At 47.4% G+C, this 18,722-nt stretch overlaps 1 protein-coding gene across 1 annotated transcript in view; it reads left to right on the forward strand.

Annotated features, from left to right (window-relative positions):
• The window catches only part of KSR2 (kinase suppressor of ras 2), a 405,360-nt gene that overhangs the window by 221,105 nt on the left and 165,533 nt on the right, over positions 1-18,722 (forward strand). Inside the window, exon 5 of the mRNA XM_004379037.1 lies at positions 10,072-10,256. Within this exon, the coding sequence (XP_004379094.1) occupies positions 10,072-10,256 (185 nt within the window). The remainder of the gene's footprint in view (positions 1-10,071; positions 10,257-18,722) is intronic.

The raw sequence follows: 18,722 nt of genomic DNA on the forward strand, positions 1-18,722 counted from the left end.
CTTCTCCAGCTCTGTCCAGAACCCTCTGTTGTGATCCCAGTCAGAGCAGTCAGTGGTGGTAGCCGGGCACCATCTAGCTGTACTGGACTCAGTCTACTAGAGGCCTTGGTAGCTGTGGTCCATAAGTCCTTTGGACTAATCTTTTCCTTGTATCCTGTTCTCTTCATTCTCTCTTGCTCAAGGCTATGATTTTTATGGAAACAGACTGCCACATTTTTCTCCTGCAGAGAGGCTCGTGGGTTCAAATTGCCAACATTTTGGTTAGCAGCCGAGTGCTTAACCACAGCACCAACTGTTTCATATCTGCTCTGTCCATTACATTACCCACTAGCTGCATGTAACTTCTGAGTATTTAACATGTGCTTAGTGCAACTGATAAACTGAGATTTTTTTTAAATTTCATCTGACTTAGATTAATTTTTATTTTAGTAGCCATGTGTAACTATGACTACCATATAGGGCAAGGTAGATGTAGACAGAGGGCTTTATACTTACGCTCAGGGATATTGCTAGTACCTCTTCAGTTGTTGGGTTTCCAAGTCTGTAAATCTTTACCGAAGCAGATCTTTTCTCCAGCGGCGTCGCTGCTGCGTTCGAACCGCCAACCTTTAGGTTAGCAGCTGAGTGCTTAACCATTGTGCGGCCACAGGGCGTCTTTAGCCAGTGCCCGGCCCAGGGAGATTCAGGCCCCTGTGCTAAGGCTGTGGGGAGGGATGGGAATGGGAAGTTTGTGTTCATTCTTTAGACACAAAACGTTGAGAACAAAGCTCTGACTTGAGGGAAAATAAATCCCAAACAGACTCTGGGTCTCTTAACGGTTCTGTCTTGACGAACTTCTGTGGAGGAGTCCCTGGGTAGCACAAATGATTAAGCACTCGGCTACTAGCTGAAAGATTGGTGGTGCGAACCCACCCAGAGGTACCTCATCAGGAGACAGGCCTGGCGATCTGCTTCTGAAAGGTCACAGCCTTGAAAACCCTATGGAGCACTTGTACTCTGCACAGTTAGGGTCACCATGAGTTGGAATCAACTCAACAACAGCTAGCAACAACAATAACTTATGTGGACAGGGAGTCTAGAAGGGGTCAGCAAACTTTTTCTGTAAAAGGACAAATAGTAAATGTTTTCACCTTTGCAGATCACACAGTCTCTGTCACAACTAACAATCTGTTGTCAAGCAAAAGAAGTCATAGACAATACATAAATTAATGGGCGTGACTGTGTTCTAATAAAACTTTATTTACAAAAATAGGTTGTGGGCTGGCTTTGGCCCGTGGGCCATAGTTTGCCAACCCCTACACTAGAAGAATCTTGGGGGAAATCTAAAGGACTGTGGTCCTGTCTCAACGTATGAGTCAGGAGGGCTGGTTTAGCAACATCTTCCCAGCTACTTGTCGAGTATGGGCTCCTTGAGGGCAGAGACATGCCTTATTTCTTCTGCCAGCCCTGGTCACCCTCTGCCGAGGTCTGCCAGATGTCTCTGCACTGAGAAGGGCTCTTGATCAATGCCCCTTTGTACCATTTCCTCTTCTGAGAGTTTGCTGGACTTTGAGTTAAACAGAGCTGCCTGCTCACATGGGCTTTTTCTTCCTCACGTTGTGGGGTTGTGTCCCCTTGAACTTGAAAGCCTTCGCCCGGCCAAATCCCTCAGCGTCTCTTTAGTGGCGTCTGGAGCATCTGGCTTAGCCAGTTGGGAGGAAATGACAGGGCTGGGAGCAGACAGGCTCCTCACGGTGTGGCTTGAAGACAGGCAAAACCACACATTCTTACAGACCAGCCACACTGTGCAGCAAAGCGCTGCTCCAGGAGCCATTTCCCAGAACAGGAAAGAATGCCCAGTGGTCTTGCACGTGGCCACATAAGCTATCCCTCTCAGCTGAGTCGTTTCGATCCTTTGCCCTCGACCTGATCCAGTTACCCAAGAAGAGGCCTCTGGGCAAACCTTTTTCAAAATCAAAGAATAACATGGTGTTTTGTGGGGGAACTGGCTTAGTCTCCTAGTGCTGCTGTAATAGAAATACCACAAGCCGGTGGCCTTAATGAACAGAAGTTTATTTTCTCAAGATTTAGAAGCTAAAAGTCCAAATCAAGGTCTCAGCTTCCTCCCTTGTTGTAGTCCAGGCTTCCTTGGCTTGTAGACGATCCTCACATGGCATCTGTCTTCCCCTGTGTGCGTGTCTCTGTGTCTAATCTGCTCTTGTAACTCAGAAGTGATTAGATTTAGAACCCACCCTACCTGGGTAAGATATAATTAACATAACAAACAAAACTCTACTTCGAAACCAGGATCACATCCACAGGTACAGGGGTTAGGATTCCAACACATTGTTTGGGTGGTAGGGAGACAAAATTTAATTCATAGCAGGGACCACCAACCCTGCGATGAGCTGCTTAGAGCCCAAGGGAAGGAGGACAGTTGGGAAGAGTAAAAGCCTGTCCACTCCAACATGGGGAGGGTGTTTACTGAGAATCTGCTTGGCCCTTGGCCACAGTTTGGGAGGGGTAATCATTCATTAATTCAGCAAACAGGTGAGCATCTCAGTGAGGGAGAAAGCCACTGAGTGAGCAAACAAATAGCTATATAATGACAGAATTGAGTGAGCCCTCTTTGGGCAGGTGATATTTGAGCAGAGACGTGAATGAAGCTGAATGAGACCTGTTGGAATCTGGGGTGGGGAGGAGGAGCAGCCTTTTCTGGAAGTATGAACAGCATATGCTAGGGCCCCAGGACAGGAACACGCGTGGCCCCAGCTCAGCCTGGCTCTGTGGGGCTGCTGTTGGCACAAGCCTGCCATGTCAGGGAGCCATGCCTTGCAGACCCATCCAGAAAACAGTGTGGTCCACCCAGGGCTGATACCACCTGAAGGATGGAGGCCCCTTCTGATGTTTTGTGCCACCTCACTTTTGCTTTTCCAGAACTGGTCCCATTTCCAAATAAGACATTTATGTAATAGATATCTAATATCCTGCAAAGATCATGGTAGGGGATGTTCTTTTTAATTGAATACTTCATCTGCAGGGAGTACTGCAAAATATCCAATAAGTCTTATAGTACATAGTCATTTTTGTCTTTTTTTTTTCACCTCTGAGCATGCCTGTGTAATGAGGCCTAGATGGTAAAGGAGAATCTCACATCATATCCACAGAGGCTTCCTTTGTGGTTGGGAAGCTATATAGGATTCCCTTCCACTCTACTCTGATCAGATAGCCATTCATCCTTCCATCCTCCATCTTCCCTTTCACACATCCTCCCTTCCTCTCTCCCTTCCTTCTATTCGTCCTTCCATCCTACCATCCTCTCTTCCTTTATTCTACCCATCCACTTACCCATCCATTAATCCTTCTACTTTTCTTTCTTTCTCTCTTTGTCCCTCTCCTTCTCCCTTTTCCTCTTCCTCTCTCTCTCCTTCCTTCCATCCGCCCATCCTTCCATCCATCCACCCAAACCAAAAAACCAAACCCGCTGCTGTCGAGTGGATTCCAACTCATAGTGACCCTAAAGGACAGAGTAGAACTGTCCCATAGGGTTTCCAAGGCTGTAAATCTTTATGGAAGCAGACTGCCACATCTTTCTCCCATAGAGTGGCTGGTAGGTTGGAACTGCTTATCTTTTGGTAAGCAGCCAAGCGCTTTAACCACCGTGCCACCAGGGCTTATCCATCTACTCATCCATCCATTAATCCTTCTACTTTTCCTTCCTTCCTTCTTTTCTTCCTCCCTTCCTTCTTCCTCTCTCCCTCCCTCCCTCCATTCATACATCTGTCCATTCTTTCCATCCTTCTATCTTTTCACTCACCCATTCATCCATCCATCACCTACCCACCTTTCTTCTTCCCTTCTATCCATCCTTCCATCCTATCATACTCTATGTCATCTGTCCATCCATTCATCCATCCTTTCTTTCCTTCTACTTTTTTCCTTCTTTCTTCCACTCTTCCTCTCTTCCTTCCTTCCATCCATCTTTTCATCCATTTATTTCTCCATCCATCTGTCCCACTAACATTTATTCACATATACACTTTCTCCACTCCATCTATGGCCATTAATTGCTGAAGTAGATTGATTGTCTGAAGTCACTGAGTTACTGCTAGACTTGTGCTGGGTTAGACTTGGTTCTTCTTGTACAAGGGATCTGGCCTTGTCTCTTGGAAGCTGAGTGCCTCAAGGCTTCTGTGTTTTGGAGATGATAATGGTATCTACTGCCAGGCAGTTTGGCTGTGTCCTCTTCACTTGCCAAGTATAGTGGGGGACTGAGGGAGTTGATAGAGGTTTCAGCTGGAAGGCACAGCTTTACTTCAGTTTTTGGCTTCCTCAGGGTTATTTTGATAGCTGTATAGACTTCTAGTTGAACCTGGTCATAGCAATGTCAGTAACAGGTAATATTACCTGGACCCTCCCTCTTTGCAGGACTCATGCTAAGCACTTTGTCTTAGAATTCTCACAAGAGCCTTCTAAAGTAGGTGCTAATATTTTCCCCATTGTCCAGGGCAGGAAACTGAGGCTCAAAGAGGCGAGATCAGTTTCCCAAGGTCACAGTCAGGACTTGAGCCCTGGTCTCCCAGACTCCAGAGCCTGCAAGCTTAACCACTAAATCACTGCTCAGTGTAGACAACACTTTGAACCTCTACCATTGGGCAGCTGCCTAGAAGGAAATGCCACTCCCCTCCTGGCTTCCCTCTCTTCTAGAACCAAGGGCCGGGGGAGTCGGCCAGCAGTGCTGCTATACCAAGAATCACCTTCCTGCCCTTCCCTGTAGGCCCCTGAGGAAATGGTCCCAGGGCTGTCAGCCCAGGTGCCACGGAGGCAACTCTGCAGCACACTTGGCTCTCTTGAATCCAGTAAGCAGCAGGTGTCCTGAAGAGGGTAGCTTGTAGGCTACCTGAGTGGGAGGTGAATCTTAAATTAACACACCTTCCTGGGCTATTCATCTGGTACGCTGAAGATTTACAAGGAGGCTTCACTTTGGCCACAAGAGGGCGCTCAGCTCCTGGCCAGACTGAGTGGAAGATGGCGGAGGCGGGGAAGAGGAGCAGGGAGGTGATTTTTGGACGCAGTTTCAAGCCAAGCTTTCTTAAACCAATCGCCTAAGCAATTTGGGAAGGGGAGACATGTTTCAGAACCAAATCAAGCGGTTCATTCCATTCAGCTGGTGCCAAGCTAGAGGCTGAGGAATCCAACAGGGAAAACCACAGGGTTTCTGCCCTCAGGGAGCTTCTAGTCCAGGGTGGAAGACAGAGAATGCAGTGTGTTGAGAGCCAGGGTCTTCATTCAGATCAGTCATTTAACAAGCATCTAATGAGCACCTACTATGTGCCAGGCTCTGTGCTAGTTGCCCAGGACAGACACAATCAACAATCTAGAGTCATTGCTCTTAAAGAGCTCACAGGTCTCTTGGGAGACAGATACTGAGAGAACAAGTTTGGAAAAATAGCAAAGTGCAACCATAAATATATAGATATAGGTATAGTTATAGATGGAGCCCTGGTGGCATAGTGGTTAAGAGCTTGGCTGCTAACCAAAAGGTCAGAAGTTCAAATCTACCAGCCACTCCTTGGAAACCCTATGGGACAGTTCTACTCTGTTGTATAGGGTCACTATGAGTTGGAATTGACTCGGCGGCAATGGGTTTTTTTTGTTTGTTTGTTTGTTTATAGGTAGAGATATATACAGAATATTTTAGGAGAACCAAGGAAGAACACCCAGCCCAGGCTGGAAGGGAGAGAGGAGTATCAGGAAAGGCTTTCCGGAGGAGAGGACACCAGAGCTGAGTCATAAAAGATGGAGAAGCACTAACCAGGCAAATAAGGGGAGTATTCCAGGCAGCAGGGACAGCATAAAGTAAAGGGTTGGGGGTGAGAAACAGTGAAGTATATGTGGCTGGAGCAGGGAATGGAGGAGTTCACAGGGCCAGATTAAGGGGTAGGGGTCTTGAGTGCCAAGTTAAGGAGATTGGGTCTTATGCAGCATATGACGAAGGAGCAGGTACTAAGAGAACAAGGTGATGGAAGTGATAAATAAGCTCAGTGGGGTAGGAGAGGATGTCACAGACACGGTAACGTTTGAAGTGGGTGATGGAGTCTGTGTAGGAGCCCACCAGGCAGAGGAAGAAGACATACAATGGAGACATTTTGTAAAGAGCAATTTTGCTGTTCCTTTGGGATTTATCCATGGTTCCTTGCTCCTCCTTCTCCCCTATCACAGCATTCTTCTCCTTCGTCACTCTAAGTGAGAGGGCTCCGGGCTAGAGAGAAAAAAGATAAACGGAAACGACTCTGTGGAGTCATTTGTGGGTCGTCCTGGAGAAAATGTCCAAAGAGAAGAGGTGGGTGGAGCTAAAGTGAAGATTCTGGCTCACTTTTCAGCCACTGTGGTGCCTCTGGCCTGGACATATCCAAAATCAAGGTCCATGGGACAGCTGGCCTCAGGGTAGACAGTGTTTTGAGGTCAGATTGAACTGGAGTGCCTGCTGTGGGATGGCGGTAGAGAGATGTGCCCTGGAGTCGCACTGCAGGTCCAAATGTTAGAACCCCTTACCTTTTCAATGCCGCAGTGTTCTCGTCAGTAGAACGACAACAACAACAAAACCAAACCCATTGATGTGGAGTCGATTCTGACTCATAGTGACCCTATAGAACAAGGTGGAACTGCCCCGTAGAATTTCCAAGGCTGTCATCTTTTTTTTTCCTTTGGGTTGTAATCTTTTTTTTTAAATTATTGTACTTTAGATGAAGGTTTACAAAACAAACTAGCTTCTCATTAAACAGTACACGTATTGTTTTGTGATATTGGTTGCCAACCCCACGACATGTCCACACTCTCCCTTCTCCACCTTGGGTTCTGTATTACCAGCTTTCCTGTCCCCTCCTACCTTCTTGTCCTTGCCCCTGGGCTGTTGTGCCCCTTCAGTCTCATTTTGTTTTATGGGCCTGTCTAATCTTTGGCTGAAGGGTGAACCTCGGGAGTGACTTCATTACTGAGCTAAGAGGGTGTCCAGGGGCCAATACTCTTGGGATTTCTCCAGTCTCTGTCAGACCAGTAAGTCTGGTCCTTTTTTTGTGAGTTAGAATTTTGTTCTACATTTTTCTCCAGCTCTGTCTGGGAGCCTCTATTGTGATCCCTGTCAGAGCAGTCAGTAGTGGTAGCTGGACACCATCTAGTTGTCCTGGACTCAGTCTGGTGGAGGCTGTGGTAGTTGTGGTTCATTAGTCCTTTGGACTTATCTTTCCCTTGTATCTTTGGTTTTGTTCATTCTCGCTAGCTCACGAAGGAGTGAGACCAGTGGAATATCTTAGATGGCTGCTCATGAGCTTTTAAGACCCCAGAGGCTACTCACCAACGTAGAACATAGAACATTTCCTTTATAAACTATGTTATGCCAGTTGAGCTAGATGTTCCCCAAGAGTGTGGTCCCCACAGCCCTCAGCCCAGTAATTTGGTCCCTCAGGGAGTTTGGATGTGTCTATGGAGCTTCTATGACCTTGCCAAGGCTGTAATCTTTATGGAAGCAGACTGCCACACCTTTCTCCTGAGGAGCGGCTGGTACGTTCAAACTGCCAACCTCCCGGTTAGCAGCCGAGTACTTACCCACTGTGCCATCAGGCTCCTCTTATTAGTAGACAGAGGATAATAATGGCATCTCCCTCGTGCTGTTACTGGGACACTTAAATAAAAAGCACTTGATATAGTACCTGAGATACGGTCAGCAGTCTAATCCAAGTAGCAGTATTATGCTGCTCTTGGTATTGTTATTAATACTATGATTAATCCTCCTGTTTGGTAAACTGAAAATTAAAAAAAAATTAACCTCTGTGCTCTATGGCTTTAATTTCATAGATGCATTTCCTTAGTTTCAGATCAAAGCTTAATAATCAGTGGGTCAGATTCCTTCATCCTTTGCTGTCTGTTCCTCACCCCTTTGGCAGTGTTAAGAATCCTGCTGGAAAGTCAATAATTACACCTTCTAATGATCTGTTTGCAAGGAAGATGGCCAGAAGAAAAATGAGTAATCCCAAGGGCATACTGAAAACCCTGGTATTTTTGTTTCAGTGTTGGCCTGTGGCTGATTGCTAAGGCCCTGCCTTCTTGCCCAGTTTTTGCTACAAGTGTACTGTGCTGTAGGCAGAAGGCAAATGCTAGGCAGGGCCAGAGCTGGTGCACGGAGTTGACATCAGGTAGCCATCTTCTCTCTGCCCTTGAACGGATTCAGAGCCATCACAGACCAAAGGCTATGAGCTGAGGGGCCGGGGGATGCCTCCTCTTTGCCATCTTCCCATTTGCCATTTAAAGGTCATTCGACAAATATTTATGTTCCTGCTGTGTGTGAGTCGTTTTGCTAGGCACAGGGTGTACAAAGAGTCACATTCAATCTCTTGGGTCTTGCAGAGTCCCTGAGAATAGGACTGAACTCCCCCTAACTTCACCACTTTGTTTTAGCTGTGGAATCCTTTCTTATAAAGGAGTATCAGATAGAATCCCATTATATAAGAACAACAACAACTCATGTTTATACTTTGTGCTGGGCACTGTATTAAGTAATTCATGTGGATTATTTCATTTAATCCTCCCTACAACCCTATGAAGAAAGACTGTTTTATACTTGGGAGAGCTGAGGCTTGGAGAAGTTGAGCTGACTCACCCAAGCTCACACAACAGTGGTTGGCAAGGTCAGTATTTTAATCTGGAAAGTCTGGCCCCAGAAGCATGCCATTAATCATCAGGTATGAACACCCCCCTCACCCCCCGCGCCAAGCAACGTGGCCATGGTGGGAGTAGGGATGAAGGGTGGGGTCACCCAGAGCCCCTTCTCTACATTACTCCCCCTCATCCCTTGAGATGGCCCCTGATGCATCCCAACCAATCGAGCCTACAGCTTTGCGGGGCACCCTTCCCTCCTCAACCCTAAGGCAGGCACTGTCTGGTAGAGACTGGACCAAGAACAAACAGACCCTGGTGGACTCTGAAGGAGGTACCTAGTACCAGAAGCCCTGACAAGAAGGTCAGGTTTCCAGAAGGAGTTCTAGGAACCTACCCAAGGCTTGGTTTCTCTCCTTGAATCACTCGAAAGTCAGCAGGTTTAATTTACGCAGAAATGAGTTTATTGTTTTAATATGAATGGAAGGTAGTGAATTTGGAAAATATAAACACATAGGGGGTGCATGCCCCCTTGACACAGATCTGGGCTCAGTTGACAAGGTCAACCCGTCATTTGCTGTTGTCATCTCTTGACTTTGCTCAGTGTATGTATCAAACCGTTGAGCCAGGGTCCAAGGTTGCCAAGAAAGACACGACTCATACACAGGCATTGGGTGAAACAATGCTTTACTCACACAGAAAAGAGACAGAACAAGGTCAGCTTCAGTAGTGGGCATGGCCAGCGGGTCACTCCCTGCAGCAACCAATGTAGGGATGATGGTCTGCATGCACCCCTTTTGTGCTGCAGAACAGGGACCCCCCCATCCCCCAACACCGCCAGGAAAAGATATGGAAATGAGGCTGGCCAGGTGCCGTATGATCCACACGCAGAAGCAGTAAATAGACTGTGTACCCAGAACACAGATGGAGTTTCCCTGATAAGAAGGAAAGTGTGACAGAAGGAGTCTCAGTTCCCAGTCTCCATTATCAGGGAATGTTCCAGGCCCAAAGCTTCTGATTAGGCAGTTCAGGTGGGCATCGGAAGACTATGCGATTGTCTGCTTTCACACTTTCCCAGCATCATCAAATGGCCAAAGGGCAGTGGCCATGGGTTGGGGGCTTGGGGCCCTGGGACCTCAGTATGTGCAGGCAGAAGTTGGAGGTTGGAGCAAGAAGCTGCACTTGACTCTGGCTTTCTAGAGCTTCTCCAGCAACTTCTATTTGCTTGTCCTTCATGGTGGGAATGAGCTTTTCACACAGACTGGGAGAAAACCCCCCACTGCCAAACCCTTTTCTCTACACGCTTGTATCAGTGCCAAAGAGCTGGCAGGGCCCTTCTAATTTCTCCTGGTGGGTCTTGGATCAATTGTGGGGGACCCCTGCTCTAATTTTGTGTGCACAGATACATTTCCTTTTCCTCTTTCTCTTTCTCCCTTTCAGAGTCAAGAAGAAGAGCAAACCGTTGAACCTCAAGATCCACAGCAGTGTGGGCAGTTGTGAGAACATCCCTTCCCAGCAGCGCTCGCCCCTCCTGTCTGAGCGCTCCCTCCGCTCCTTCTTTGTGGGACACCCGCCCTTTCTACCCTCCACCCCTCCCATCCACAGCGAGGCCAACTTCTCTGCAAGTAAGTCACCCTGGGGGCTAGCTGCACTGGGTGAGGGCACTGTGCCTCGCCACCTCCCCTCTGCAGGCGCCTGGTTCTCCAGGCAGGTGCACCCTCTCTTTTCCTCCTCTCATGACTTGTGAAATGCTCACTGAACAGGCTCAGGCGTCCTTCGTCCTTCACCTGGACACCTCCCTTCTGCGCTGCTCACGCCCCTTTGGGTGCTTTTGAAAAGGAGGTAATTGGTGCTTGGGAGGTTGACGGGCTGTTGTCATCTGTGCTGAGTTCCTACTCTTTCGCCTGCAGGTGTTACAGGGTGGCAGAGGGAAGCAAACACGCAGGGCGGGGAAGGAAACATAAGCCTTTTCTCTCCTTTCTCTCTCCTGCGTCTCAGCTCCCTGCTCACAACCAGAATTTTTCTTGTCCACTGTGGATAAGGCATCTATGATTAAATTTTGTATTTTTTTTCCACTGAGGTCAACACGTATAACCTTTACGTCTCAAAGATGCATTTGGGTTCAAACTGGGCTGAGCGAGGCCTGGGGTGGTTTACATTTTGCTCTTATGAATTTCAGCTGGAGACATAGTGATTATTACCTGGAGCGGAAATGGAACTTTCTTGTGATGGAGGGGTGAGGTCTCAGAAGGCGTTTAATCTTCTCTGCCCTGAGGCCCGTTTTGCTGAACAGATACAGACTTGGTCAGAGGGGAGGCCCCTGAAAAAAGCCCAACCAATTGGCCAGCCAAGAAAACAACATTTATTGGTTGGGAGTTCAGGAAGAGGAGGGTGTGCTGGAGTGAGGAGGAAATGATCCCAGCCCTTAATATACCCACATGCTGTCCAGGCTGTGTTGCTGCTTTGATAAATGACAAGTAATGTTGACTGAGCACTAGTATATACTAGGAGTACCTGGGTGGTGCAAAGAGTTAACTTGCTTAGCTGCTAACTGAAAGGTTGGAGGTTTAAGTCTACACAGAGGTACCTTGGAAGAAAGGCCTGGCAATCAACTTCTAAAATCTCAGCCCTTAAAAATGCTGTGGAGCACAACTCTGTGATGCCACACATGGGGTCACCATGAGCCAGAATTAACTTGGTGGCAACTGGTTGTTGTTGGGTATCGTCAAGTGGGTTCCGACTCATAGCAAGCCCTTGTGACAGAGTAGAAATGTCCCATAGGATTTTTTTGGCTATAATCTTTATGAAAACATTTTGCCAGCTCTTTGTCCATGAAGCTGCTGGGTGGGTTCAAACTGCCAGCCTTTTGGTTAGCAGATGAGCACTTAACCATTGCACAACCAGGGCTCCTTGGTGACAACTAGTGGTATAGACTAATCACCGGCATTGATGATCTCATTTAGTTCTTGCAACAGTCGATTGCACAGATGGATTATTCCCATTGTACAGATGAGGAAACTGAGACTCAGAGATGTTAAGGAACTTGCCCAAAGTCAAACAGCTATCAAAGAGTTGATCTGGGAATTGAATCCAGTTCTTTCTAACTCCTCAGTATACAAGCTTAACCATCGCACATGATTTGATAACTGTGATATCTCAAATATCCAGCAGGATGCCTTTCTCTAAATGTGAGGTTTTATTCTTACATAAGGGTTTTTAACTTCATTTTTTTTTTTTTTTTTTAGGGAGGGTCATGGACCCTTTGAGAATTTAATCAAATCCATGAACTCTCTCCCTGGAAAAATGCACATGTGACATCCAGCATGTGTGTCCAGGTGATCGGGTTCAGAGCTCTGCCTTAGGCCAGCTATGTGGTTGGACTGCGGTGGAACGGGGAGCTTGGCTTAGGGTCCAAGATGTGTATTGTGTGTCCACTGCAGGAGTCAGTGGAGGGCCTGAGACAGGCACAGACCCATGTGGATGTCAGTCAGGAGCAGGTCCAGAGACTGGCTTGTCTCCATGCCCAGAATGTGCAGGCCCTGAATCAAGCAAGCTAAAATAGGACCAGAGACAGACATGTCAACACCGGAAAGCCAATTTATTAATTTGTCAAGAGAAATCACTGTCAGCGGGGCCAGATACGTTCCATGTGGTTGAACCTGCATGGTATCAGAGAGTGGCTTGATGAGCATGGATGAGGAAAAGAGTTGTTGACCTATCCAATGTGTAATGGCAGCAGGGTGAGGCAGATGTCATGGCTGGGAACACAGGCCCTGGAGGCAGACACCTGGGTTCAGTCCCAGCTCTGCTACTTCGGAGCAGTGTGCCTGACCTCGAGCAAGTCAAGAGCCTCTCGGAGCCCCGGTTTCCTCATCTTAAAAAGAGGATAATTGTAGACCCACATCATAGAGTGGTTGTGAGGATTAGATGAGCTCATGCATGTCAAGTCCTTTGCACAGTGCCCGGCACACAGCAAGTGCTTAATAAATGGTAGCTTTTCTCATTTCCTGATTTGGAACTTTTCCCCACACCACACTGCCTCTGTTTCTGTTATTTGTTAGGATCCAAGGAAATGAGACTGGTCCATGGAGTGTCAGCTTATATTTGGGTTACACTGTCATTCTACCACTAAGACACAAATGCTGTCTTTTTCTTTTCGAGGAGATCAGAGGGCATGATGTTGATTACGATGTTTACTAGCTCCTTTTCCCTCGTAGCATCCGCATCCTCTGGCTCCATGATTCATTTTGGGCTGCTGTGTTCACCCACCACCACAAGGACCCAAGAGTGCTTAGAATTTACGTTGGCATTATGCCAGGTAGCTGCCTCCAGCAGCCATTTGTCCTCAGGCATCACCATTCCATGAGTGAATATCAGCACAGCCACCCCTGAGTATTTGATCACTGCTGTGTACTTTAGTCTTGGCCAGAGTAGAAACATCTTCAGCCTGCATAAAAAAACACAGGTTTGCACAGTTTGAGCCCCTCCCAAAGAGTTTTGTGTGGATTCACCATGGTTTCCAACTTTTCATCTCTGCCCTGGTCTCCACCTGGGAAGAGACGCTCTTCAATTTGCCTGTGGGCAGGAGCTGAGTCCTGAATTAAAAGCAATGCTCGGTGCCAAGAGGCTCCAGGAATACAATTGCCCCTTTGGACGGTCCTGATCCCTATATGCAGAGAGGTTGCCCTCTGATCCCCCAGAAGTGAAAACGACAGCATTTGAGAGTCAGCAGGAGAATCAGTATGTAACCCAAATATTATCTGAAAGCCCATGGACCAGTCCTATTTTCTTCGATTCTAACAAATGACAGAAACAGAGGCAGTGTGATGTGGTGGAACAGGCTCCAGATCAGGAAAGGAAAAGCTCTCCATTGGGATCTCAGTGCTGCTCCCAGTGGCCTTGCAATCTTAGTCTCCGCCTGGCATGCCAGCTGCATTGTCACAGTTAATCTCGCCACATTCTGTGAGGCAGGTGTTATTATCCCCATTTTACAGATCAAGAAACTGAGACTCAGAGTTGGGAAGACTCTTACCCATGGAAGATTTTAAACCTAGATTCTTCTCTAGCCTGCATTCCAGTTCTTTGGTGCTGCAAGCTCCTTTCTCTATCTGTGCCTCAGTTTCTCCAATTTACAGTTAGAGGCTTAGACTTCATGAGGGTCCTTTCCAGAGTTTAGAATCTCGATAATTGTAAGGTTTACCCACTGAGATTTCCTTGGGCGAATCTTTATTTATTTATTTATTTTATTGTACTTTAGATGAAAGGTTTACAGAATAAACAAGCTTCTTATTAAACAGTTACGACACATATTGTTTTATGACATTGGTTAACAACCCCACAACATGTCAACACTCTCCCTTCTCCACCGTGGGTTCCCTATTACCAGCTTTCCTGTCCCCTCCTGCCTTCCAGTCCTTGCCCCTGGGCTGGTGTGCCCCTTTAGTCTCGTTTTGTTTTATGGGCCTGTCTAATCTTTGGCTGAAGGGTGAACCTCAGAAGTGACTTCATTACTGAGCTAAAAGGGTGTCGGGGTTTCTCCAGTCTCTGCCTGGCCAGTAAGTCTGGTCTTTTTTTGTGAGTTAGAATTTTGTTCTACATTTTTCTCCAGCTCTGTCTGGGACGCTCTATTGTGATCCCTGTCAGAGCAGTCGGTGGTGGTAGCTGGGCACCATCTAGTTATACTGGACTCAGTCTGGTGGAGGCTGTGGTAGTTGTGGTCCATTAGTCCTTTGGACTAATCTTTCCGTTGTATCTTTAGTTTTCTTTATTCTCCCTTGCTCCTTAAGGGGTGAGACCAGTGGAGTATCTTAAATGGCCGCTCACAGGCTTTTAAGACCCCGGATGCTACTCAATAAAGTAGAATGCAGAACATTTTCTTTATAAACTGTGTTATGCCAGTTGAGCTAAATGTTCTCCAAGACCATGGTCCCCACAGCCCTCAGTCCAGCAATTCAGTCCTTTGGGAGAATCTTTTGACTCACTTCAGAAGGCTGGTTTTGGAGACCTGGGGTGGGCTGTTGTGGGGTCCCAGCTGCCAGGTCCTGGCTTCTCCTTGCTTATCCCATTCCTCCACCACTGTGAATTTCAGAAGAGAACTTCCTGCCTTTGGGCCTTCCTCGTGCTGACCCAGCCAAGGGAGCCCCTTGGGCAGCCTCCCTGCCAGGCTGAGTCTGTCTGCCCGTTTGTCACTGTCAGCTCCGGCTCTGCCGCTCGCTGGGATGGGTGGTGATACGCCATCTTGTTGGCCTCCTGCAGTAATGCTTGGAGACGGCATTAGGCAGAGTAGAGTGGCCGAGCCGAGGAATCTCAGGGTGCCCAGCCACCTTGTGTAGACTGCGAGAAGCAGTTCACCTCCCTGGGGCTTTCCCTGCTTCCCTGGTCTGGACGCAAGGAGGAAGTGGAGGGAGGAGAGTGACCGGAGCCCCAGCTTAAGAGAGAAACCTGGCTCCAAAGCTTAGCCAGCCCTTGAGTTCAGAGCCTCGCTTCAGAACCAAGATATCAGACTCTTTTCTTCCAGATGGAAAATGTTGGCTCTCCATTCCAAGCAGAAATGAAGCTGCTTCCCAGAGAAATGGGGAACTGTGGACTCATTTCTCCCTCCTTGCTGTGTTTACTCCGCATTGCTGTGGGCAGGCCCGCTCCCTGCCCCAACCAGGGACCTTGTCAGGCCCAACAAGCTGTGAGTCTGTGGCTTCATGGTGGGCGTCTCTGACCCCAGCTGACCTCAGTCTGGCTGCCTCTGAGTCGCCTATAAAAACAGTTCTTCAGAATGAAAAAAATGTCGCCTAGATGGGAGGAGGAATTATTCATCATCACTCATTACCGGCTGGTGGAAGTGATTCCAGGTTTATAGCAACAAAGTGGTTGTCAGTATATGTCACTTAACGTCCTGAGTCTGTTTTCTACCTGGCCAGGCTGTAGTGAGGACTAAATGAGGAACACATGTAGATTCCCAGCACAGGAGCCGGTGCTTGGAGCACCAAGTCTCAATAAATGGTAGCTTTGGGGAGCTATTGTTGTATGTTACAGGATGGAATAGCTTGTAACAATGATGAAAATGATGATAATAATTTGCACTTATTTGCAAAAGGATGATAATAAAGTGGCATTTATCATGTGTTGACAATGTTCCAGGCATCGTACAAAGCAGTTTACTTTTATTATCTCATATAAGCTTCGCAATACCATGTAAGTTAGGTACTACTGAAAAAAAGAAAACAAAACAGTTGTCATCAAGTCAACTCCAACTTATGGCAACCTCATTTGTGTCAGAGTAGAATTGTGCTTCATGTTTCAGAGGGTTTTCAGTGGCTGATTTTTCAGAGGTAGATTGCCAGGCCTTTCTTCTGAGGTGCCTCTGGGTGAACTCGAACCTTCAAACAGCAGCTGAGTACATTAACTGTACATTAACTCCACTGTTATCCCTATTTTCCAGATGAGGAAACTGGGGCTTAGACAATTTAACTAACAGGCTCAAGGTCACAAGGTCAGTAAGGAGATGGAGTTTGCCTTCGTTCTGAATCCACCAGTTCACAGTGTGTTGGTATGAAATCACAATGCCGTCTTCACTGAAACAAGCTCATCGAGAAGGGAACTTAAGTTGCTCAAGTTCCTTCCCCTGTGCCCTTGTCTAGTTGGGGGATTATGTGGTGAGTGACAGGGTGGCTTCAAGGCTGCTTCTCGCTACTCAGCTGGCTGTACCCACTCAGGGAACTGTTCCCTGGGTGGCTAACCAGTTGCTACCCCGTCTGGACTCTATTGTTGCTATTCGAGGGAGCCATCGTCCCAGGTGATAGCATCTCCTGGGGGCAACAGGCAGCTGCTGAAGGAATGAGCTGCAGCCAACTCCTGCGTTGTCACTTGATTGGACGCCATGGGTAGAAGATGAATGACAGGATAGTTTTGCCACCTGCAGTTCTTTGGGTGTTTCCTTATTAGCTGCTTGCGGGGGTCGAGCACTTCAGGACAGCAGCTACCGAGGGAAACAAGTGATAGATGGCTCCAGAACTTCCCCCTCTCGGTCCTGATGGCACCAGCTGGAGTTGCCTACAAGGCCCTGGTCTTGTGAAATACTGTTCTTCCCACCCTACGGTGTCTTGAAAGACAGCCTGCCCTCTCCTCATCTCTTCTCCAGGCACCTCTTGTTCTCTGTCTCGGAGACAGGGCAAGAGACCCTTGACCCTCGCTTGAGAGTCTGGCCTCATGTGCACCTTGCGGCTGAGTCAGAAGCCTGATTTGTCGAGGGAGGCAGCAGGTAGCAATAAAGACTGATGAAGCTGAACTGCAGACTCCCAAGAAACCAGCCGCCGGAAGGGCTATAAAGAGACTCCAGGATGGGGGTGATTATATAATGGGGTTTAATGAGGCTTGAGGCCAAGGTTCATTACCCCCCGAAAGAGGGAGAGGAGAACTTGAGAGAAGTTTGCTGCCTGAACCACAATCTCCTCTCAGAACCAGGAGAGATTTTGTGACCCTTGTGTCTGACCCGACTCGGTGGCAGTTCTAAGGGGAAAACATATACAGTTGTTACTGCGTGCCATCGAGTCAGTTCCGACTCACAGCGACCCTCCGTGACAGAATAGAACTGCCCCATAGGGTTTCCTAGGCTGTAATCTTTACGGGAGCAGATCGCCAGATCTTTTTTCCTACAGAGCCTCTAGTGAGTTTGAACCACCGACCTTTCTGTTAGCAGTTGAGTGCTTAACCATTGCGCTACCAGGGCTCCTCAATACTGTTGGGGTGACCAAAAGGACTCCTCCCCAAGAGTGAAGTGCTGGCGTTGGTGCTGGTATCACTCCCCAACGCTCCCCAGCAGACACAGGAAATGCCCACGAAACCTGACATCTTGGAGTTTAGAAACTCAGGTCTCTACAGGTCCCTGACATTTACTGACCCTCTGCTACTTGTCAGGTAGGCCTGCATCCAGATGCTTTGCAGGCGTTATAATACGTACATTTGGCAAACAAATAAAATGATACAGAAAGGTCCGTAATTAAAAACACTGGCTCCTTGCACCGTCTCTCCCTGAGCCCTACTTCCCAAAGGTAGCCACATTTAACTCTGTTTGTGTCTGGTTCTTTTGGAGGTCACCTCTACAGTTCAAACTGGGTTATACCCGACCCAAACCCACTGCCGACATGCCGATTCTAACTGATAGTGACCCTATACCAGGGGTTCTCAATGTGTGAGCTGCACCAGCAGCAGCGTCACCTAGGAACTTAGACATACCCGACCCCAGACCTACGGAATCGGAAGTTCTGGAGGACGGCCCGGTGATCTGCAGGCTAACATTTGAGTATCACCAGTTTATACAACGATTTTCATGAACTTTTTGCTTTGAAATAATTCTAAACCTACAGAGAAGTTGCAAGAATACTACCAGGAACTTCTGTATCCCCCCTTTTGTCAGATTCACCAGGTTATTTATAGTTTTGTGTGTGTATTTGTGTGTGCGTGTGTGCAAATACAGCAGAACATGCACCCATTCAACAATGTCTACAGGCAACATTTCCCTGCGTTTCCTCTGCCTCTGTCTCCTCCTCTCTCATTTTTCTGAACCATTTGAGACTAGGCTGAATTATCTTATATAACCACAGCATAGTTACCAGATTTAGTAGTTTTAACGTGGAATCAATACTTTAATCACTTTGTAATTTAGTCAGTTATCCCAATAGTATCCACTGTGGCATCTTCCCCCTACCCCCCAAGGTACAGAATCCAGCAGACTGACAATGCATTGATTGAGTTGTCCTGTTTCTTTAGTCTGCTTTGATCTAGAACAAGTTTTCTCCTTTTCTTTGTTTATGACTTTGACCTTGATGTAGAGGAGAGGCCAGTCCCTTATAGACCATCCCTCGGTCCGGGCGTGTCTGATGTTTCCTTGTGGTTAGATTCGGGTTCTGCACCTTTGGCAGTACTTCCACACAAATGGCGTTTGTCCTTCTCGACACATCATGTCTGGAGGCATGTCGTGTCATTTGGCCCTTCTTTTTTTTTTTTTTTAATTGTTGTAGTTTAAGTAAAAGTTTACAATTCAAGTTAGTCTCTCATACAAAAATTTATACACACATTGTTATGTGACCCTAATTGCT

The sequence above is a fragment of the Trichechus manatus genome, unplaced genomic scaffold (genome assembly GCF_000243295.1).
Source record: "Trichechus manatus latirostris isolate Lorelei unplaced genomic scaffold, TriManLat1.0 scaffold00061, whole genome shotgun sequence".
NCBI classification, from domain to species: Eukaryota; Metazoa; Chordata; class Mammalia; order Sirenia; family Trichechidae; genus Trichechus; species Trichechus manatus.